Here is a 22,285-nt window from a genome sequence, read left to right on the forward strand (position 1 = left end):
TTTTTTTTCGAGACAGGGTTTCTCTGTATAGCTCTGGCTGTCCTGGAACCCACTCTATAGACTAGACTGGCCTTGAACTCAGAAATCCACCTGCCTCTGCCTCCCAAGTGCTGGGGTTAAAGGCGTATGCCACCACCGCCCGGCTGTTGCAGGAGGTTTTAAGCATGATGTTGGCTCTGTCTTGTAGTTACAGTGACTGCTCGTATGCAGGACTACAGTGAAAAAGGGCAACAGAGGAAGAAAGAATTTCAAAATGTACAGTGTGAAGAGAGAACTGAAGAGAGAACTAGTGCCTGGAAACTCTATGTTGCAGTTTGCAGTGAAGGTTGGTGCTGAAGGACAGGCTTTGACTGATAAGATTAGAGATCAGCACAGTGGAGAGGTCTGTGCTGGACTCAGGGCAAAGCCCCACCCAGCTAAGCTTCCAGCTCCTGAGGATGCATTGGGCTTCTATGTTCCTGTGTAGCCAGCAGCTGGAAAAGCTGCTGCTGTAGTTGAAACAGGCAAGCCCATCCCAAGCTGGCTTTAGATGGACAAAGGACACCTGCGTGAAGGACTCATGGACTCTCCTTCTGTGGCTTCAGAGAGATGCTGAGGCCAGGCTGCACAGTGGGGTGGGTCATTCTGAGCACTTGACAAAAGCTAGATCCTCAGAGAGGAGTCAGCCTCAGCTGAGAAAATAACCTCCATAAGATCTAACTGTAGACAGAGCAGTGGGGCATTTTCTTAATTAGTGATTGATATGGGAAGGCCCAGCCCACTGAGGGTAAGGCCCTGGGTTCTATAAGAAAGCAGGCTGAGCCAACCACAAGAGCAAGCAACATCCCTCCATGGCCTCTGCACCAGCTCCTGGCTCCAGGTTCCTGCCCTGTTTGAGTTCCTGTCCTGGCTTCTGACAAGTCTGAATGAGAATTGCCCCATAGGCTCATATATTTGAATACTTGGTCCCTAGGTCTGGTGCCCTTGCAGGGTGGTTAGATGCAACCTTGCTGAAGGAGGCATGGGGGCCAGGATTTAAAAGCTCCATACTCCTACTTTGCTCTCTGCTTCCTGCCTGTGGTCCCAGACGTGAGCTTCCAGCTTGCAGTTCCTGTCATTGTGGCTGCTGCTTGCTGTCATGTCTCTTAACACTGTGGACACGTATCCCTCTGAACTACAAGCCAAATAAAGCCTGTTCCTTAAATTGCATTTGGTTATGGTGTCTTATACCACAGGAAGTAAGCAACACACCAAGGATGGGAGGAGGACAAGAGGGAGACCTCATCTGAGCACAGACATTAACTTGAGAGTCTTGAGAAGAGGGGCCTACAATTGGTGTGAGTGTGTGTGTGTACACGTATTGGTGTGAGTGTGTGTACACGTATTGGTGTGAGTGTGTGTGTGTACACGCATGTTGGATAGAACTTTCCTCTAAGATGAAAATACTCCATCATGCAGAGAATACTCAGAAGCTTGGAAAGTAAACAATTCAAAACCTTCAGGAAGTTCCTGAAGAGTGACTAGACTCACCAGCCCCTCTCTCTGGGTGCTGGCTTGTTTTTGTCAAGTGGTTACAAACCTAGACTGGGAAAATACCTCCATCAGATTGGCATGTAGACAAGTCTGTGATGCACTTTATAGACTGATAATTGACATGGGAGGGCTCAGCCAATTGGGTGTGGTACCATCTCTAGGCAGGTGGGTCTTGCATGGTATAAAGTCTGCTGAACAAGCTGTGGGAAGTCTGTCAGGGAGCAGCACCCTCCATGGAACTCTGCATGAGTTCCTACCCTGATTTTCCTGGATGATGGACTGTAAGCTGTAAGATTAAATAAACTGTTTTCTCCCCAAGTTGCTTTTGGTTACGGTCACAGCAATAGAAACCCTGACTAAGACACTCCTCAACGTATAAAGCTGTCGGGAGTGCTGAGCCGCACTCTCAGAGATGCAAAGATGCAAAGATGCCTGCAAAGGATGCTTTCCAGCTTGTAGACCTGCCTACAGGCTGTGCTGTGAGCATCAGCTTCCCAGCTTTCTGAGCTGTCACTCATGCCTTGGTGACGCAGCTGTCTCGGAGTCATTTCTGCTTCAGTAAGTGACCCCTCACACGTATGCCTGTCAGTGACCCCAATAAAACTCACGACACTGTGCTGGACATGGGTGGCGCCCATGCTTTGGTCTGCTGTGTTTTCCCTACCTCAGGAGAGTGGACGTGTGTGCTGCAGCTCACCAGGAAAAGTCTTTCTTGTCACACAATAAGGGTGGATAGGTATTTGTTCAGGTTTTCCCAGGAAAAGTGCCACACAACCAACAGTATGAGTATGTATCTGTGTATGTATGTATGTCTGATTGAGTGTGCATATGTGTGCACACACATCTGTGTGTATGAGTGTATGTGTACCCTACTTAGCCATCTCTTTAGCCCCATAAAATCTTTTGAAAAAAGTATTTGTGTGGTTAGCTTTGTCAAATGAGACTATTTAGAATTACCTGAGTCTCAATGAGGAGCGATGTAGAGGGCAGAGCTGCCGAGTGTTGGAGTGTGTGCATGCTCTCTGCTCACGGATGTGACCCACCGCCTCAAGCTCCTGTGTTACCTCCCTGCCACAGTGGATGGTAACATGGAATGGGGAGCTGGTAAACCCCTCTCCATAAGTCACTTGACAGGATGTCTTACCATAACACCAGAAACTAGGTAATATGCCAGTGTGCTTCCCACACAGCAAGTGACCTGTGCTGTGTTCCTTGACCCCAAGTTGTCACCTGTGACCTAAATGATTGGACCCCAAACTACTGACCACTTGCTACTTCATACCTAACCAGGAAGAACATGACAGCCCCAGAGGTCAGGCGAGCTCAAGCTGAGGTAGCTGAGTGGCCTACTGGAAGAAACCATCTACCCTCTCTGGCTGTCACCAACCTGGGGTGGTGTCTGTGCCCCTCTCAGGGTCTTCCACCTTCTTCTCTGGAGTCATTGGCGGTCCAGCCTTCGCAGGTTCACAAGAAGCATTGGTCGCAGTGCTGCAGGGTCACAGATGATGACCAATGAAGGGAACAGAGAAGCTGGGCAGGAACATCAGAGGGGCCAACTTCCAACCCACTGGGAATATCTGCCTAGACCTTGGGATTGCTTAGTCATACCTGATGACTGGAAAAATGGTTTATATGCCAGAACATGGTGCATTTCTACGTTAGAGGGTATTCAATGGTGGGGTTCTGACAGAGTTCTCTGCCTCCCTCCTCTCCCCCTCTGCTCCTTCCATCCCTTTTCTCTCTTCTTTTTTTCAAGATTATTATTGGTCCAGCCACAGGTGAAGGCACTCACTGTCAATCCAGCCGACCTGCGTTCAATCACTAGGATCCACATGGGAGGGGAGAAGTGACCACCCCAAGCTGTCCTATGACCACACACAGAGGCACAAATACACTCAATAATAATAAAGTAATTTAAAAAAATCTGTAGCTAGGCACAGGGTGTGTGCTGTCACCGTAGCTCTCTGTAGCTAGGCACAGGGTGCGTGCTGTTACCGTAGCTCTCTGGAGGGCTTTACAGAGTTGAGGGTGGCTGAGCCTGTAGGACCTGCTCTCAAAACATAACATTAAAACATTTTAATTTTCCACAAATAAGATCATAAACAAGCTGGATGTGGTGGTACACGCCTCTAATCCAGCACTTGAGAGGAAGAGACAGGTGGATCACTGAGTTTAAGGCCAGCCAGAGCTACAAACAGAGTTCCAGGTAAGCCAGGGCTACATGGTGAGACCCTGTCACAAAACAAAACAAAACAAAACTTAGAGGCTTGGAAGATGGCTCCATAGGTAAGTGTGTAGTGTACGAGCACAAGGACCTGACTTTGAATCTCCAGCACATGTAAAGACCCCAGGTGTGGTAGTGTACATCTGTATCTCCAGCTCTGGAGAGGTGGAGACAGGGGGATTGCTGGAGCTCATGGGCAGCCATCTGACCCACTCAGCAAGCTCAGCAAGCTGTGGCAGATAGTGCCTCAAAATACAAAGTGAGCAGTGCCTGAGGGGTGGCAGCCAAAGCTGACCACAAATACACAAAGTGGATGGACTTCAGACATTCTCTGCATATGGCAGACACCGTGGGGCCCTACGGACACCAAAACAATGCACATTGCCATAGTGCCACAGGGTCTCTCTGTTGTTTGACACTGAGTATTACAGGTGCTGGTGTTGCTAGTGGGCCCTACCACATTCAGTTTTTACCATGTTTAGTTTCAGATTCTAGGAACCTGAACCCAAGCCCTCACATTTAGTGCAACAAGTCCAGAAGGACTGGGAGTTCAAGGCAATATTGGCTCCATAGGGAAAACCTAAACTTTGGCCTTCCCTAAATGTAGGCTCTATTCTGTCATGGTCATGTGCCCCACCCAGAGATCCTCTCAGGAACCTTACCAAGTGTCACCTTTCACAAGGTGGCCAGGTGTCACAGATGAGACATCTAGTCAGCAAGATATTTCTCCTTCCACAGAGTTGGTCAGTGGTGGGTGGTCCCAGAAGCCCATGTGTGTGTGTGTGTGTGTGTGTGTGTGTGCTGTTCCTTCTTGCTCTGGTCAGCCCTCAGTCTAGCCAGGGTGATGGTGGTGGTAGATGGGTTTTCACCCAACACAACTCCATAATTCAGGCTTCTGGAACCTTCTGCCCAGGACACCCCTTATGACATCACTGGCCGTTCTCCCCTGCACCCAGCCTCAGGAGAAAAGTACTCCCTGGGAAAGGGGATCACGAGCTTCCTTCTCCAGTCATCTGCCAACTCATTCATTTCCTCATTCATTCATTCATCCACATGTCCTTCAGCCACTCACCAGTGTACTTACTCATTTATCTACCCATTCATTCATTCATTCATTCATTCATTCAGCTATCTGTATGTGCTTGTATAGTTTTTCAGCTCCAGTGCTGAGCATTGTGCATTACATTAGATAGAAATAAAACCAGACAGGGCCACTCAAGAACTTATGGGGAATCTCAAAACCAAAACACTACCATGAGGGTCTGGGGCTATAGCCCAGTGGGTAGTGCTCAAATAGCATGGCAAGGTCTGGGCTTCCATCCCAAGCATCACATGAACGGCATGGTGGGCAAATGCCTGTCAAACCAACACTGGGGACGACGGAAGCAGGAGGACCAAAAATTCAAGGTCAGCCTTGGCAACACAGGGACTTCAAATGTAGCCCAGGTTATGTAGTGAGGCCTTGCCTCAAACAAAACATGCATTCACACTGTGAAACTATCATCACCATCCAGTTCTAGTGCCTTCTGTCTCCCCAATCTGAAGCTCTGACCTAATTCAGTACCCACTCCATCCCATCCCAGGTCTCCACCATCCAGTTCCTGTTTCTGTGGCTTGCTCTGGGGCCTGGAGCCTGGGGTATGTGCCCTTATCTGGCATATTTCACTGGACAGTGTCATTATTGTCCCTCCATGTTGTCGTGGGTATCTTATCAGAATGTCCTCTCTCAGCCTGGAGGGCCCACACCCTTGCTCCCTCAGAGCATGAGCTAAGTGTGGCTACTGTGTGGATATGGCTATTTGACAGACCCAAATCCCTTACTCCAATGGTTTTTGGTATATTCCCAGAAGGGGGCCTTGGGTCACACTGCCATTGTGGCCCTGGCTCACAGAACACAGTGATGTCACAACCGTACTTAAACTGTAGAAGGCAATGTTCTAGAGTACATCCAGTCTAGGGGCTGCTTGTCCCTCTGTGGCTACAGTGGGAGGTGGTGACAGAGCTGGACGGGAGTCACCACTGCCATACCAGTTGATAAAGTGGCAACCTGTGGTGGGGAGAGAGGGCCAAGGACTCCATCTGCCCCAGCCTCTCTCAGGAATCGCCTGTGCCGCCAGGCACAGAAGGTACTGGAAACCCTTTTCTTTTCTCCTTCTTCCCTCTCCCCTCTCCAGAGTCTCATGTAGCCCAGGCTACCCTTGAGTTTACACAGCACACATACACTGGAGGACCTGAATTCAGTCCCCTCTCCCACAAAAAAGCTGGGTATAGCAGCACACACCTATAACAGGAGACCCCTGTTGCTCGCTGACAGCCAGCTTAGCCAATAGGCATGCTATGGGTTTGGGAAGGGAAAGGTGTGGATGGCCATTGCCAGACAGGCCTCAAAAGAAGGAATGTGACTGAGGAAGATATTTGCTGACTACCTCTGTCTAGCTTCCACATGATTATATACATGCCACACACAGGAAATATCCCCACTAACATCCAGCTTGTTTTATCTCTTTTGCCAGCACCCACTCCTGGCATCCCCTTATCCCCTGGTCAGTGAGGTTCCTGCCTTTCCCTGGCCAACTCCACCACCATCCATCCATCCCACCCTTCAAGGAAGCAGACACCCCACTGTGTACACCTGGTCCTCTGCTGCCTGTAACTGTGTGTGTGAACACCTTGGTGCTGGCTCTGTGTCATGGGGACGACTAACCCTGAGGAACAAGACCTTAGGACCACCAGGCCTCTCCTGAAAACAAAAGCCATCTTGAGGAGCAAAATTCACAGCACAATATCGAAGAAGGCACGAGCAGAAAACTTGGAAACAATGACGTCAGGTGGGAGCCCCCAGGTTCAGGGAGAGGGTGGGGGTAGCAGCAGGATGCAATGACATCAGGTGGGAGCCCCCAGGTTCAGGGAGAGATGGGTAGCAGCAGGCATCCTAGGGGGAGTCCTGACAGTCTGGGCACACTTCCTGGGATCAGGTAGTAGTGCAGCACTGGTCTACTGGGGTAGGTGGCCAGTGGGGCATGAAGTCCTGTGCAGAGGGTACCTGTAATCATGTGACCCTTGCTGGGGTGATCATGTGACCAACCATCAAGGCCTTGTCCTCCTGGGAACAGTAACCATGACTCCATGTCCTCCTTTCTGTGGGTCAGGGAGCAGTAAACATCATTCCTGTCCTTTGTCCCACTCTCTTGGAGAGAGTGACCTCTGACCTCCATCCACCTGGGGACAGTGACAATGACTCCCTGTTCTTCCTCCTGTGATTTCTGACCCTCTGTCCTGTTCTGGGGAGAGAGGCTCCCTGTCTTCCTGAGGACCTCATCTCTTGTCCCAACAAATGGAGTGGCCTCTGACACTGCCACAGGTACCAGGTACTGGACATCTAACCGGGAAGGCCAGGTGCAGCTGCGTATGGGCAAGAACCCCTTAGAGAACGAGCCCCCGGTCACAGTTCCTGACTTGATCATGAGTGCGGCCACAAAATATTCACATTACCTGGCAATCGGCTCCAAGTACAAGAAGAGCTGGCAGGTGCTCACCTACATCGAGTACTACGAGGCCTGCCGGCGTGCTGCCAAGGCCTTCCTCAAGGTACGGCTCCTGTGCAAGCAAGTACACAGGTGACACATCCCTCTCCGGTGCATGCCTGACTCTAGCGCTGCTGTGTGTCATGGACAGAGCGAGTTTGCTACAGTTTTTCTCTCCACTTCAGGTTGCTCATTCACACAGGAGTGTCCTGCCTCCATTAGTCACGTGAATTTCTTGCCACTCTGTGTCTCGGTTTCCTTATGTACAAGATTCATTTTGCATATCAAATGTGAGATTAGACATGGAGTGCAATTGGACATGGAGTATAGTTTTGTTTCTGTGTTACTCATATTTTGTGTTTTTAATCTTATATGTGCATAACCATACAGAGCTGTATCAGGTATACCCACTGTTGTATATATTCATATGCATATTAAAATCTAGAGTGTGAATATCCATAAATATGAAAGCTTTCACACATATGTGCTGTATGTATAATGTATGCTTTCCTATATGCAACATATATAAATGGGGCTGAAGGCCAGTCAGTGATGGCACACGCCTTTAATCCCAGCACTCAGGAGGCAGAGGCAGGTGGATTTCTGAGTTCGAGGCCAGCCTGGTCTACAGAGTGAGTTCCAGGACAACCAGGGCTACACAGAGAAACCCTATCTCGAAAAACAAACAAACAAACAAACAAACAAAAAACCAAAAAAAAAAAAAATGGGGCTGAAGGGGTTCAATTCCCAGCATTCATGTGCTATCTATAACATTATTAACTCCAGCTCCAGGGGATCCAATACCCCTTTCCCACCTCTGTGGGTACCAGTCATGCACATGTTGCACAGGCATGCATGTAGGCAAAACATCTGTCTACACAAAGTGAATTTAAAAAATCAAAAGTATACATATATTTAATATCTACATACACATGAAAATATAAAACAGTGCCAAATGCATTACATGTATAATGTAGGTTATATGGACCATAAGTATGTGTGCATAGAATATTGAAAATTGGGTTGGAGAGATGGCTCAGTGGTTAAGAGTACTGACTGCTCTTATAGAGGTCCTGAGTTCAAATCCCAGCAACCACATGGTGGCTCACAACCATCTATAATGGGATCTGATGCCCTCTTCTGATGTGTTTGAAGACAGCTACAGTGTACTCATATAAATGAAATAAATCTTTTAAAAAAGAATATTGAAAATTATATCTAATGTGCTTGTATATTAACTTTATAGTCTTTATCTTCTACTAATTTTTAAAAATGTGGCAAGATGTGATAGTACATGCCTTTAATCCCAGCACTCAGGAGGCAGAGGCAGGTGGATCTCTGTGACTTCAAGGTCAGCCTGGTTTACGGAGACCCTGTCTCAAAAAAACAAAAAAGTTCTGGTGTTTACTTTTAATTATGTGTGTGGGTATGTGCATGGAGCCCAGAAGAGATCATTGGGTCCCCCGAGACTGGAGTTATAGATGGGTGAGCTGCCAGATGCATGCTGGGACCCAAAGTTTGGTCTTCTACAAGAGAATACCTGTTTTTAGCTGCTGAGCCATCTCTCCAGACCCCTTTTATAATACATTTAATATAAAATGTACACATACCGACAATGGTAGGATCCAGTCCACAGGTCCCCTTTGAGGACAGACATGATGTCTTAGTCAGGGTTTCTATTCCTGCACAAACATCATGACCAAGAAGCAAGTTGGGGAGGAAGGGTTTATTCAGCTTACTTCAACATTGCTGTTGATCACCAGAGGTAGGCAGGACTGGAACTCAAGCAGGTCAGGAAGCAGGAGCTGATGCAGAGGCCATGGAGGGGTGTTACTTACTGGCTTGCTTCCCCTGGCTTGCTCAGCCTGCTCTCTTATAGAACACAAGATTTCTAGCCCAGGGATGGCACCACCCACAAGGGGCCCTACCCCCTTGATCACTAATTGAGAAAATGCCCCACAGCTGGACCTCATGGAGGCACTTCCCCAACTGAAACTCCCTTCTCTGTGATAACTCCAGCCTGTGTCAAGTTGACACACAAAATCAGCCAGTACACACGAGTATTGGTTTCAATCTGTGAGTGGTGTGTCCTTTTGGGAATGGGGATGAGTGCATTTGTGTGGGGTCATCCTGTTGATCTGGAGCTCTCTAATTGGCTGCCCATCCAATTGCATGTGTTTAAGGCATCCTTCTGGTGCCTCCCACACTAGGCACACACATGCTCGCCACACTTCACTGAGAGTTGGAGCTCAGATCATAACTGCTGCATGGCCAGTGCTTTACCAGGGCAGCCACCTCCCAGTCTGTCTTTCATTAGTTTTTTTTTTTTTTAATATTTTATTTATTTTATGTATGTGAGTATACTGTCACTGTCTTCAGACACACCAGAAGATGGCATCAGATCCCATTATAGATGGTTGTGAGCCACCATGTGGTTGCTGGGAATTGAACTCAGGACCTCTGGAAGAGCAGTCAGTGCTCTTAACTGCTGAGCCATCTCTCCAGCCATTTTTTTTTGTTGTTTTTGTTTTTGTTTTTGTTTTTGTTTTTCCAGAAAGTGTTTCTCTGTGTAGCCCTGGCTGTCCTGGAACTCACTCTGTAGACCAGGCTGGCCTCGAACTCAGAAATCCGCCTGCCTCTGCCTCCCAAGTGCTGGGATCAAAGGCGTGAGCCACCACTGCCCAGCTCTCCAGCCCTTTTTTTTATCATTAGTTTTTGTTTTTGGTTTTTTAAGATTTTATTGTCCTGTCTTTCTGAATACCTGGTGTCATGATAGTATGTTTGTTGGTTGGTTGGTTGGTTCCATGAGAGTACTGTTCCAACCCTCTGGTGTTTGTTGAATAAATGAATTTTTAAAAGCCCCATCTTTCAGATTAGGGAAGAAAAGAAACCTGAAGTGACTTACTAGCCAGCCTAATAAATAAGGTCAGGGTCGGTTTATACAGAGCACCCTGAGATGGGGGTTGGAGGAGTGGAGAAAGCAGAGGAAGGAGGTGAACTTTTAAAGTATTGTGGCCAAGGAGGGAGGGATTCACAGACAGCAAAAACTCAGCTAAGTGGAGGAAAGAGCTATCAGGAAATCTGGGGATGAACACACCAAGCCAAAGGCACAGACCATGCAAGGGCCCTGGGCTAAAGGACAGATTCTGTGCAAAGAATGCAAGCCTGGCCGGGCAGTGGTGGCGCACGCCTTTGATCCCAGCACTTGGGAGGCAGAGGCAGGCGGATTTCTGAGTTCGAGGCCAGCCTGGTCTACAGAGTGAGTTCCAGGACAGCCAGGGCTACACAGAGAAACCCTGTCTCGAAAAAACAAAGCAAAACAAAACAAAAACCAATCAACCAACCAACCAAACAAGAATGCAAGCTTGGTGTGTTGGGGTAACACTGAAGCATTGAAGATGGATCATGAATGGATGTGTGAATGCATGGGGTGGATGAGTGGGAGTGAGGGAATGAATGAGTGTGAGGGTGGGTGGGCAGGTGGTTGTGATTAACAGCACATGCTGGATGACAGGCACACAGATGGATAGATAACAGAAGCTGTGATGGCATTCCCACAATGTGTCACCTCTGTCTGGAGAACAAACAATCCAGAGAGGCTGATCTTGTCAGCTGAAGACTCCTGTGAGGCCAGGGTGAGGGCTTCTGGGTCTCACAAAGTCTCTCCTCCCTCAGGTGGGCCTGGAGCGCTTCCACGGTGTGGGCATCATGGGTATCAACTCTTCAGAGTGGGTGATTGCCAGCATCGGAGCTATCATGGCAGGGTAAGGGAGACACCTGGCTTGTCCTCGGAGTGTCTTGGGGTCTGGCCTCTTTGGGAGTTAGGTGGATTCTTTGAGTTCCAGGAGCTCACATGACTACAGTTCAGTTTTCGAAGGGCTTTGCTAATTACCCAGTCCTTTTCGTGCTCATTTCTCTCTTCCTAGACATTCATTCTGATCAAATCCATATATGTCCTGTGGACCCCAATATTTAATGCCCCTTCCTTTGGGAATACTTCCTATTTCTGTCCATACCCAAGCACTGAGCCATCCCTGCACTCATGTAGAACATTTTGAGGAGCTTAGAAGGAGTTTCCCCTGAGTCCCACCTTCCAATAGGGTATGAAGACTCCCAAGAACGCCACAGTTCCCCCAAGCCCTCTTTGGTAGGTCTTCAGCTCCTGAACTACTCTTCCAGTGGCATCTCTGTGGGCATCTTGAGCAGCAACTCTCCCAAGGCCTGCCAAGTCATCGCTGAGACCTCAGAAATGGACATCTTCGTGGTGGATAATGACAGACAGCTGCAAAAGGTTAACCAGGTAAGACACTCTGGGGTCTGTGGATCTGGGATGCATTTGGCCTGTGGGGGGTCTGGGGTACCTGTGCCTGCCTTACACACAGTATTAGTACTAAATTTTAAAAATGGTATGGGTAGAAAGCAATAGAGGAAGACACCAATGCCATGTTTTTGTGAGTACCTATAACAGCATGCATGTGCACACACACACACACACACACACACACATCAGAAATTAAATAAAAATAGAAATGGGGTGTACATCTTAGCAGTGAAGCACACCTGCTTAGCATGCATAAGGTCCCACACCATGAAGTCGAAAATCAAATGGTTTACAATGGAATAATCATATATTTTCATGTAGTAAGAACACTGGGGCAGGGGCTAAAGAGCACTTGCAGGGTTCTCCTATTCTTTTTTTTTTTTTTTGTTGTTGTTGTTGTTGTTTTTTGAGACAGGGTTTCTCTGTGTAGCCCTGGCTGTCCTGGAACTCACTCCATAGACCAGGCTGGCCTCGAACTCAGAAATCCACCTGTCTCTGCTTCCCAAGTGCTGGGATTAAAGGCGTGTGTCTCCACTGTCTGGCTCTCCTTGCTATTCTTGCAGAGGACCCAGGTTGGGTTCCCAGCACCTACATAGTGGCTTACAACCACCTGTAACTCCAGTTCCAGGGAATCTGATGCTGTCTTCTAGTCTCCATACTGCATATACAGGCACATACCCTTTACATACACATAAGACTAAAAACACACACACACATACACACACACTGGGGCTGAGTTCAGTGGGCAGAACACTCGCCCAGTATGGATGGGGCCCTGGGTTCCATCCCTGATACCACAAAACAGTATATGGCAGTAAGACCTGCCAGGAGTTCAAGGGCATCTTCAACTACACAGTGAGTTTGAGACCATCCTGGGCTACAGGAGACCCTATTCTCCCCAGGCATGAAGACAAAGTAGACCATTGGGAGTCCTTCCTTTTGTGTGTGGAGGGGCCCTTATCTTTGCCTGTGCTGACCCCATGGTGTCCTGCAGATTCAGGGCTACCTGAAGCATCTCAAGGCCATCATACAGTACAGAGAAGATATCCAGGAAGTGCAGCCAAATCTATACTCGGTATGTCTAAACGGGCGTAAGGGCAGGACAGCCAACCACAGTCCTGGAGACAGAGTGAGAGTCCAGAAAGCCCAAAGTGGGATTCTTGTGTGTGTCCTTGGGTACCTGGGATCATAGTCTCAGAGTTTCTCCACTTTGGAGCCTGCATCAAATGCCTTTCCTTTTCATGACTGAGAAATATTCCAGGGTATGGTTGAAGAGGAGGCGAGTGGGCTGGGAGGTGTCTGGGATAGCTTCCATTCTCCAGTGCCCACTGACCAGCCTTTCTGCAGTGGAAAGGGTTCCTGGACCTCGCAGATGGCATCTCGGATGAAAAACTGGACCAAATCATCGATGCACAGAGGCCCAATCAGTGCTGTGTTCTGGTATACAACCAGGGCACCTCAGGGGCCCCGAAGGCCATAATGCTCAGTCATGACAATGTGAGTCATGGCCCTCTCTGAGGGGCTGGCCCAGCCTGGCCTCTTTTCAAACGAAGAACCTAGACCTTACTTAGCAAGGTACCTTTCAGATCACATGGACCACAGCAGCCACTGTTCAGAGCCTTGGGTACAAGTGTCCACCTCAAGGTCAGGAGGTCCTTGTGAGCTACCTGCCACTCTGCTTTCCTGGAATACAGATCTTGGACATTTGGGTTGCAATCTCCGTGGCTGGGACAGTCTATTTCCCCTCTCTAGAGTCAGGGAAGTGGAGTGGGCTACCACGAAGCCCTGGCACGGTGAGTGCTGGGGGTAAGAGAGACAGTGGCCCAATGTGGGCAGCAAAGACAGGGGTAGGGGTTGAGGGGTGTGAGCTGGGAATGGTCACCCTGCTCCCTGCTGTGGGGAGAGAGGTACAGGGTCGAAGTGAGAAGGGTAAGGACAAGGGTGCTGCATGCTCCCCCCATCGCCTGGCCTCTGTCCGGCCTTTATGTTTCTCCCTCACTCGGGGGAAGGCACCTTGTTGCTATGTCTCTACCTGTCACCTAAGCTGTCCTCGGTCGCATCCTGGTTCCCCGGGCTGAAGCTTCCCGCCTCGTGTTCCTGGTGTGCATGGGGGTCCCCCAGCGCCCCATCCCGTCCCATTCAGGGCTTCCTGATGGAGCTGCTCCGCGAGGTCCAGCCCACCACGTTCTGCGGCATTCCGTGGGTGTGGGACCACATGCTGGACAGTCTGAAGACCAAACACCTGGACTCCACCGCCTTCCGCAGGAGGATTGACCGCTGGGCCATGCGCATGGGCCTCAGCACCAACAAGAGGCGGATGATGGGGTACAGCAGGCTCTGAACCGGGGCACAGGGTGCTGAGCCCGGAGGGGGCGGCGGATGGGACCTTGGGGCAGCGGTCACACGTTCTGCTTCTTCCACGGCTCTGCTTCTAAAGGGAGATCCACCAGCCGCTGTGCTTCGGCCTGGCCAAGAGATTGACCTTCGAGCCTGCCAGGAAGTTCCTGGGTCTCAACCATTGCGAGCAGTTTCTAAATGTGGGCATGGGGCTGCCGACTAGCACTCTGGATTTCTTCCTCAGCATGAACATCCCTATCATGGAGGTGTACGGCTTGCCGGAGTGCACGGGAGTGCACACAGTGTCCAACCTCCAGGCTTACCGAATACGGAGGTGTGTCTGGATGGGCCTCTGTCTTCACTTGGGACTGCAATCCAATCCAGGGATCCCCTGGACTCAGGCCACCCTAAAGCAAGGCGGCTGCTGAGCCTCGTGGGCGTGGCTTTCCTTATTTGGAATGTCTCTTTCCTTGGTTGGGGGCTGGGGTGGTGTTGGAGGTAGGACCTAGGCCCCTATCAGTACCAAGCAAGTTTTGGGTATCCATTCATGGTGGGCAGCCTCCTTCAGAGAGTGAGCCTGACAACAGATTGGCAGATTGGGCTCCTGTGGACACTGTTGCTATGAATGGGGCGAGGCACAGCAGTTTTGAAGGCCAGCAGTGTTTGCCTGTGCCCATGTTGGGGGTGGGGGTGGAGATTGGGGGCTTTTTTTTCTGAGACTAGGTTTCTCTGTGTAGCCCTGGCTATCCAGAACCAGACCAGGCTGACTTCAAACTTTTAGAGGTTTGCCTGCCTCTGCCTCCTGAGCCCTGGGATAAAAGGCAAGAGTCTGCCCAGTTTTTTTACATTTTGTTTTATGAGACAGAATCTCCTGGTGTAGCTACAGTTAGTCTCAAACTTACAGCATCCTCTTGCTTCAGCTTCCCAAACACTGCAATGACAGACATATGACATCACATCCAGCTTTGGGCTGAATCCTAAAACTGCAAACACATTCTCATTGGTTGTTTTGGATGCCTCTGGCCAACCATACTGACCCAAGCCTCATCTGGAGTGGGCAGTATGAATGTGTCAGTCTCTCCTGACTGCACTTTGGGGCCTTAACCTGAAGTATTTCCTGTTTTTTCCGTGCTGCCTTGTTCTGACCGAGAGACAGTGAAAGGGTGGGGAGAGAGGCAGACGCCCAGCGGGGATCGTGCTCTGGTAGGGTGCACATCAGCCCAGTTATGGAGTCCTTGCCCTTCTGTGACCACAGCTGTGGGAAGGAGCTTCCCAAAACCCACACAAAGGTGGAAAAGGAGAACCAGAATGGAGTCGGGAACTTGTGTCTCTGGGGCCGCCACATATTCATGGGGTACCTCAGAGACAAGCAGAACACAGAAAACAAGGTGGACACCCACGGCTGGCTACACACGAACGACCTGGGCTTCTTGGATTTCGACAAGTTCCTCTATATCATGGGGAAAGCTAAAGGTGAGGAATACACACCACGTGGCTGGCTCCACTCTCTAGCGAAGGGGATGTTTGTGGTCCCTATAAGCCATTTGGTGTGGCTTTTCAGAGACAAATGCCTTTCTTTGTTGCTACAGATTTGATCACACTGAGCTCAGGGGAAAAGGTCAATCCATATCCTATTGAGGAGCGAGTGAGGACTCGAATCCCCATTGTGCACTATGCCATGCTGGTGGGCCAGGACTTCCCGTACCTGTGCGCCCTCCTCACACTGAAGGTACTCATGGAGCAAGACTCTGACCAGGAGGAGGGTGGGCTGGATGGGAGTCACTTAGTCACTGTTTTAGTGGCTTTTTTTGGTCACTGTGACTAAATACCTAATCAGAAGCAATTTACGGGCCAGGAGAGATGCCCCGTGGATGAGGATCTAAGTCTGAGTTCCATGGGCAAAGCTGGGCATGATGGAGCACAGGTTATAATCCCTAGTGCTAGGGAGGAGAATGGTGAGCTCCAGGCCACTAAGAAACCTGCCTTGAATTAAAAAGGTAGACAGTGCTAGAGGAACACACCACCTGAGGCTGACTTCTGACCTCCATGCACTGTGCACACACAAACATGTACACAGACCCTTACACACAAAGTTTTAATGCAATTTAAGTTAGTAATTTTTGTTCTTGTGAGACAGGGTCTCTCTACAAAGCCCTGGCTGTCCTGGAACTCACATTCACCTGCCGCCTCAGAAGTGCTGGGATTAAAGGTGTGCACCACCATGCCTGGCTTAAATTTATTATTACTATCATCATCATCAGCAGCAGCAGCAGCAGCAGCATCTGTGTTCATGCACACAGCACAGAAGTCAGAGTTTTGTGGAGTGGGCCCTCTCCTCCCACCTGTACATGGTTCCAGGGATGAAACTCATTTCCTCAGGCTTTTGAGGCCTTCACCCACTGAACCAACTCACTAGCCCTGCTTGTGGGCATTTCATCTCAGCTAACCCTCTTTGGAAACCCAGGCAACCCCAGGTTTTTTGTTTTGTTGTTTTTCTTTTTGTTTTCGAGACAGGGTTTCTCTGTGTAGTCCTGGCTGTCCTGGAACTCACTCTGTAGACCAGGCTGGCCTCGAACTCAGAAATCTACCTGCCTCTGCCTCCCGAGTGCTGGGATTAAAGGTGTGCACCACCACCACCAGGCTCATCCCCAGGATTTTTATGGTGACTTTAGATCCTGGTCTATTGACACGGAAGGTATGCCATGAGGCAGTTTTTAATGTGGGGTTGCACCCCAGCTCTACTTGTTCGTTCTGTGGAAGGGTGCAGAGTGCCTGACAGTATAGAAGGATCTAGAATTTCCCCTGTTGATGGTGTCCCTCACAGTGTGGACACAGGGCCATTAGCATCAAGGTACCAAGTTGAGGATATCAAGCACAGTCTGGTTGAGGAGATGGGCTTTGTGGAGCTAAGAGATCTGGTTTGAGAGATGGCTCAGTGGCTAAGGTGCTTGCTGCCAAGCCTGACAACCTGAGATGACCCCCAAGACCCGCATGGTGGAAGGGGAGAACGAACTCCAAGATGTGTGCTTTGCAGGGCTTGCATGACTATTGAGCTGCAGACTGGCTCCGAAAATGGCCCTCAAAGGGGGTGCTGACAAAATATCAACTTTGTCCCTTTCCACAGTGTCAGATAAATCCAGAGACTGGAGAGACTCGTGGTAACCTGACCAGTGAGGCCGTGGCCTGCTGTCGGAAGCTTCGAAGCCAGTCCACTTGGTTGTCAGATGTCCTATATGACCGTGACCCTATAGTCACACAGTTCATTAACCAGGGCATCGAGGATGTGAATTCAGAGGCACCCACAGTGGGTGCCAAGATCATTAAGTGGGTCATTCTAGACAACGATTTCTCTGTGGATGGCGGGGAGCTTGGTGAGTGATGGGTATGGGTAGACCATTGACCCTCAGGCTCCTGGCCCCAGGCTTCCATTGAGTATGGGAAGGGTCTGGGCTCATGTAGCTTTAGCTGATGTTTGCAACAAAGCACATTTAAAACAGGTACATATCTGTCAGCCAAGCACCCTTGAGTCTGAGGCAGAAGGATCATGAGTTCAAAGGCTGTCCAGGTACAGACAGAAGAAGACCCCGTCTCATAAACAAACCTGGGGATGGGGAGATGGCTTAAGTCTGTAAACATGCTGGCTGCACAAGATGAAGACCTGAGTTTGATTCCCAGAACCCATGTTAAAAAGAAAGCAAACAACCAACACCCCCCCCAAAAAAAAAAAAACAAAAACAAAAGCATGAGAGGCACACAAGCAGCTGCTTGTAAAGGTTTATTTTTATACTTATGCCTGTCTGCATGCATGAAAGTTGAGCTATGCAGTGCCAACAGTGGCCAGAAGATGGCATCAGTGCCCTGGGAGCTGCCGCGTGCTGGGAATTGAACCCAGGCTGTGTGCGGAAGCACTTGGTGCTCTACCTCCTGAGTCACCTCACCAGGTGTAATACACTTTTTAAACAATTTTTTTTCAAGATAGGGTTTCTCTGTGTAGCCCTGGCTATCCTGGAACTCCCTCTGTAGGCCAGGCTGGCCTAGAATTCAGAGATCCACCTGCCTCTGTCTCCCGAGTGCTGGAGTTAAAGGCATTGAACCACCTGGCTCCCAGTACACTTGTAATCCTAATGCTGGGGAGGTTGAGAATTCCTTGTGATACCTGGATTGTCAGCCTAGTCTACCTGACCAGGAAAATGAAACATACTGTTTCAAAAACAAAACAAAACAAAACCAAACAAACCAGGTTGGAAGGAGTGATGCACATACCTTTAATCCCAGCATGTGAGAGGCAGAAGCAAGTGGATCTCTGTGAGTTTGAGGAAAGCCTGGTCTACATGGTGAAACCCTGCTTCAGGGGAAAAAAAAACCCAAACACACACACACACACACACACACACACACACACACAGATGGGGGGGCGAGGGGGAGAGGGGAGAAAGGAGGAGATGGGGAAAGGGGGAGATAGGGAGAGGAGGAGAGAGGGGAAGGGAGGGGGGAGAGGAGGAGAAGAGAGAGAGAGGTGTGAGGGCTGTGCATAAGGACCACATGAGCTCATCTAAGGCTGGATGTGGAGCTGCAGGCCTCTCATACCAGTGCTGAGAGCAGAGACAGAAGGGTCCCTAGGGGCTTCTGCCAACCAGCTTAGTTCAAGGTTGAGTGAGAGACCCTGTGCTGAAAGAATATGGACAGTAGAGAGAGATGGCGTAGGACATTCCTCTCTTCTGGCTTGGCGCGCGCGCACACACACACACACACACACACACACACACACCACGTGTGTGAGGGGAAGTGGGGAGGGAGGAGGAAGGAAGGGAGAAAGGAAGGAGGGGGTGGCCCTGGAACCAGCCAGATGGCTCAGAGGTTAAAAGCAGTTGTTGCTCTTGAAGAAGATCCAAGTTCAGTTCCCAGGGCCCACAAAAACTGGGCAGCTCACAATCACCTAACTCTGGAGCCCTCTTCTGGCCTCCAAGGGCACTGCAAGCACTTGTACACAGACAAGGACACATAATAAAAGTTTAAAAACACCAACATCCAAGCCTTGCTTGTACAAAACACAGCGTGCAGAGCCCAATCCTGTATCTTTCCTCCCAACTGGAAGATGGATCAACTTCAGATGTAATTCCTGACTTTTGGAGGTGCAGAGGCAGCAAGCATTTGAATGTTGGAGGATTCTGGACTTGACTGGCCTGAAACTGTTTGGATTCCAGGTCCATGGGTGGCAACTTTACACTATCTTTTAACCACTGCCCCCAGGGAGAGAATTCTTTTACTTCCCAGTTCTCTCTCCTACCATGCACCCTTAACGAGCACTCGATTCTCTTGACAACTCAGGCTTCTGAGTGTGGACCCCTAGGGGAGGGTTGCAGGGAGGCCCACCACAGCCTTGCTTCCATCACAGGACCCATGAGCAAGATGAACAGGTCCGCTGTGGTCAAGATATATCAGGAGGAAATCCAGAAACTCTATGAGAATCCGACCTCCTAGGAATCCCATGTACCCTAATCTTCGTTCAAGTGCTGGCACTTCATCTCCTTCATCCTGTTTATTGGACAATCTCTACAATGGAGGGAGGACTCCCTGAGAGGGTCCTGGGTGGAAAGGAATACCCTGCCCTCTAGAGTTGGTATTTGTAAAGAAATTAAATGTGCTCACTAAAGCGGTGGATCTCACCCAGAGGTAATTTTGTCAAAACAAAACAAACATCTGGGGACATGTGGCTGTTGTGACAGGTGAACAGTGGGTGGAGGCCCACACAGCACAGCACTCTGAAGGGACCTGCAGACACAGGTGCCAGGGCTAAGACTCACATTTATAGCAACTCCTGGCTCATGCTTCATGTTGACACTTCAATCAAGATTCCCAAGCTCCCTAGACTTTGTTCTTATATTGAAAGCGACTTCTGTTATAGTCTGGAGCCCAGGTCCTTAAACTGAGGGAGTTCTTAGCCACAGCCCAGCCTCTCCTTGGGTGTGTGTGCCTATGCATGTGTGGGTGCGAGTACATGTGTCTTCAGACTCCAGAAGAGAGCGCTGGATGTCCTGGAATTGTAGTTGTGAGCTGCCATGTGGATGCTGGGAACCGAACTTGGGGACCCCATACAACAGCAACAAGCCTAATCACTGAGCCGTCCATCCCTATGGTCCATTTACATACCGTGCTGAATGTGAGGTTGAGGGTTGCTGAGACCTACAGTGTTCTTTAGAGAAAGTGAAACGCTCCCAGCCGAAAGCCTTGAGGCGCACAAAGCTCAGCTGACAGCAGCACCTGTGCATGGACTTGAGCGGTAGACTCAGGAGATCTCAAGCTGCCGCCTTAGAACCAGTTGGGAGACCCATACCCCTGCCCCAGCTCTCAACTACACCTCAAACTACAGCAATGATCCTGAACTCTAGATGCATTCCAGACAGCATACGCATGGAGCAGCCCTGGGGACACAGAGCCGTGTAAGGTCTGATGGGGCTGGAAAAGACCACAGTAACTTGGTGACATCCTGTCAGCTGGAGCAGATGGTGCAAAGAATTTACAACAGGGGAAATGGAGTGCATCCCCTGGTGTGTCCTGCAGCCCTCCTGTAAGGCTCATTAACAAGGAGGAAATGCCACTTGGAAGGTTCTGGAAGAAATATTTTCCGAGGCCCTGCCCACATGTCATATATGCAGTCACAGCTGCTGGGGGGTGGGGGGGAGGAGGCTGCAGGCCACGAGTCATGCAGGGACCTCCAGGGACACAGCTTTGGAGTGAGCACTCATATTGGGGTGAGCTCCGAGTTCCCCACCTTCTGGCAATCTCCTTGACATCTTTGGTCTGTTGTGGGTACCTATCAGGGTGAATACCTATTCAGTTACCCAGGAAGTTGTGACCAACAAAGCAAATGTACAGATGTGGTTTCTGGCTCCTAGTCTGGCCTATGAGTAGCTCGGAAAACCATTTCTATCCTCAAGATAGTAAAGGGCTGAATATGGACAGTTCTTGTATCTATCAAGAGACAGAGAAGATGGGAGCAAGTAAGAGGTGAATACAGACAACCCTGGCTGGCCAGACCAGAAACCACTGCTACTGGAACCAGCATCAAGCAGGGAGACTTCTGTGTGTTAGACAAGACCGTAGTGGTTCATGGTGCTGCTCTAAGACAAGGCTGGCGATATTTCAAAGAGACGTTATAATAGCTCAAATAATATGGCCATTTTGGCAAAGTTGCCTGGTTATCCTAAGGTCACTGACACTGGCTAGAACACACATGAGGAAGAGTATGCGGAGACTTGAGGAGGAGGTGGTCTCTAGAAAACTAATCAGGTTCTCATGAAAATGCTGATAACCTCTCAATGATCCCACCACCTTCATGGGAGTCAACTTTGTAAACAGTGCTAAAAGGCTGGGCTGCAGCTCAGTAGGGAGAGCGCTCATCTAGTATGCCCTGGGTTCTATCCCCAGCACCACATAGACCAAAGTGGAGGTGCACACCTCTCAGCCCAGCACTCAGGAGGTAGATCAGTTCAAGGCTAGCCTGGGCTATCCATTGTCTGTACCGAAGAATGACCCACTGGTTAGCAGGAAGTGACTTGGCTGAGGAAATGAGTGTGAGGACTAGGCTGTGGTGTGAGCACCAGTGACATCATTGAGCTTGGTTTTCAGTGTGGCTGTTGGGAGGTTTGGGGATTCTGAGAGCATGTCTCTCAGGAGTTGCTTTCTGCTCTCCTCATGGGAACATGTTATAGGAGCTCAGTCCTCTCTCTTTATGCACACACCTGCTCTGGCCATTTGTAGAACACAAAGGCTTCAACTAGAAGCCAAGCTGATATAGTGGCCTGACTGGAACTGGCTTTCTGAATTGTAAGATACACAGGCCTTTCTCTTTTCTTTATAAATTACCCAGCCTCATGTAATTTGTTACAGTCACAGAAAGACAGTATTTTTCAGTGATCTAAAATGCCAATAAGTTTTGCTAAACAGTACAAATTTAGAGAATTCAAATGTTGTGTGCATACATGCTTTTAATAAAAACTGTGTGTACATGTGTGCCTAAGAAGAGGTCAAACTCTCTCTTCAGATTAATCCCCCCCCTTTTTTCTTTCTTTCCTCCCTCCCTCCCTCCCTCCCTCCCTCCCTCCCAATAGGGTCTTTCACTGAACCTGAAAATGGTCAGACTCCAACCCCAGAACCTTGCCTTGGAGCTCGAAGCTGGGGGTGAAGAGAGACAGAGGGCTCAGTGGTGATGAACACTTGCTGCTCTCCCATGATCCCAGGATGGTCCTCAGAACCTACAGTCCATGACTTCTAATGACCTGAAACTCTAGCTCCACGGGATCCAATACCCTTCTCTCACCTCCTACATGACACATACACAGACACATATAAAATGTTAGAAGGCCA

At 49.4% G+C, this 22,285-nt stretch overlaps 2 protein-coding genes across 12 annotated transcripts in view; one reads left to right on the top strand and one right to left on the bottom strand.

The window, feature by feature from the left end:
• Positions 1 to 4,659, bottom strand: part of Acsbg2 (acyl-CoA synthetase bubblegum family member 2) — a 36,421-nt gene extending 31,762 nt beyond the window's left edge. For 3 of the 6 annotated variants that reach the window (XM_031348188.1, XM_031348187.1, XM_031348184.1), the window contains exons 1-2: positions 4,399 to 4,658; positions 2,900 to 3,000 (exon numbers count right to left, since the gene is read on the bottom strand). In XM_031348188.1, coding sequence (XP_031204048.1) covers positions 2,900 to 2,954 — 55 coding nt within the window. In that variant the 5' untranslated portion in view covers positions 2,955 to 3,000; positions 4,399 to 4,658. Of the gene's footprint in view, positions 1 to 2,899; positions 3,001 to 3,304; positions 3,422 to 4,398 lie in introns of those variants that run through there. The other 3 variants (XR_004112447.1, XM_031348185.1, XM_031348189.1) reach the window with 3 other exon arrangements.
• An 866-nt stretch (positions 4,660 to 5,525) lies between these two features.
• LOC116074301 (long-chain-fatty-acid--CoA ligase ACSBG2-like) lies at positions 5,526 to 22,285 on the top strand. Of its 6 annotated transcripts, none has more exons than XM_031346693.1 (14): positions 5,526 to 5,862; positions 6,250 to 6,564; positions 7,098 to 7,324; positions 10,936 to 11,024; positions 11,440 to 11,560; positions 12,576 to 12,656; positions 12,929 to 13,078; positions 13,168 to 13,374; positions 13,626 to 13,906; positions 14,019 to 14,252; positions 15,174 to 15,391; positions 15,508 to 15,647; positions 17,043 to 17,289; positions 19,314 to 19,580. In XM_031346693.1, exons 2-14 carry the CDS (start codon positions 6,426 to 6,428, stop codon positions 19,397 to 19,399), a joined length of 2,220 nt encoding a protein of 739 aa, XP_031202553.1. In that variant the 5' UTR covers positions 5,526 to 5,862; positions 6,250 to 6,425; the 3' UTR covers positions 19,400 to 19,580. The 6 variants fall into 6 exon arrangements, with proteins under 6 accessions (XP_031202553.1, XP_031202554.1, XP_031202556.1 ...); XM_031346694.1 differs by lacking the exon at positions 19,314 to 19,580 and adding an exon at positions 17,416 to 17,878; XM_031346695.1 differs by having other exon boundaries at positions 5,532 to 5,862; positions 13,725 to 13,906.

This window comes from Mastomys coucha, unplaced genomic scaffold, assembly GCF_008632895.1.
Source record: "Mastomys coucha isolate ucsf_1 unplaced genomic scaffold, UCSF_Mcou_1 pScaffold3, whole genome shotgun sequence".
In the NCBI taxonomy this organism is placed as follows: Eukaryota; Metazoa; Chordata; class Mammalia; order Rodentia; family Muridae; genus Mastomys; species Mastomys coucha.

Excerpts from the sequence above, each read along its gene's own strand:
- LOC116074301 (XM_031346693.1), top strand. The coding sequence starts at position 6,426 with ATGGGGACGACTAACCCTGAGGAACAAGACCTTAGGACCACCAGGCCT. Across the intron at positions 6,565-7,097 it reads CTTGGAAACAATGACGTCAG|GTACCAGGTACTGGACATCT; the intron begins GTGGGAGCCCCC and ends ACACTGCCACAG. Across the intron at positions 13,375-13,625 it reads TACCACGAAGCCCTGGCACG|CTGTCCTCGGTCGCATCCTG; the intron begins GTGAGTGCTGGG and ends CTGTCACCTAAG.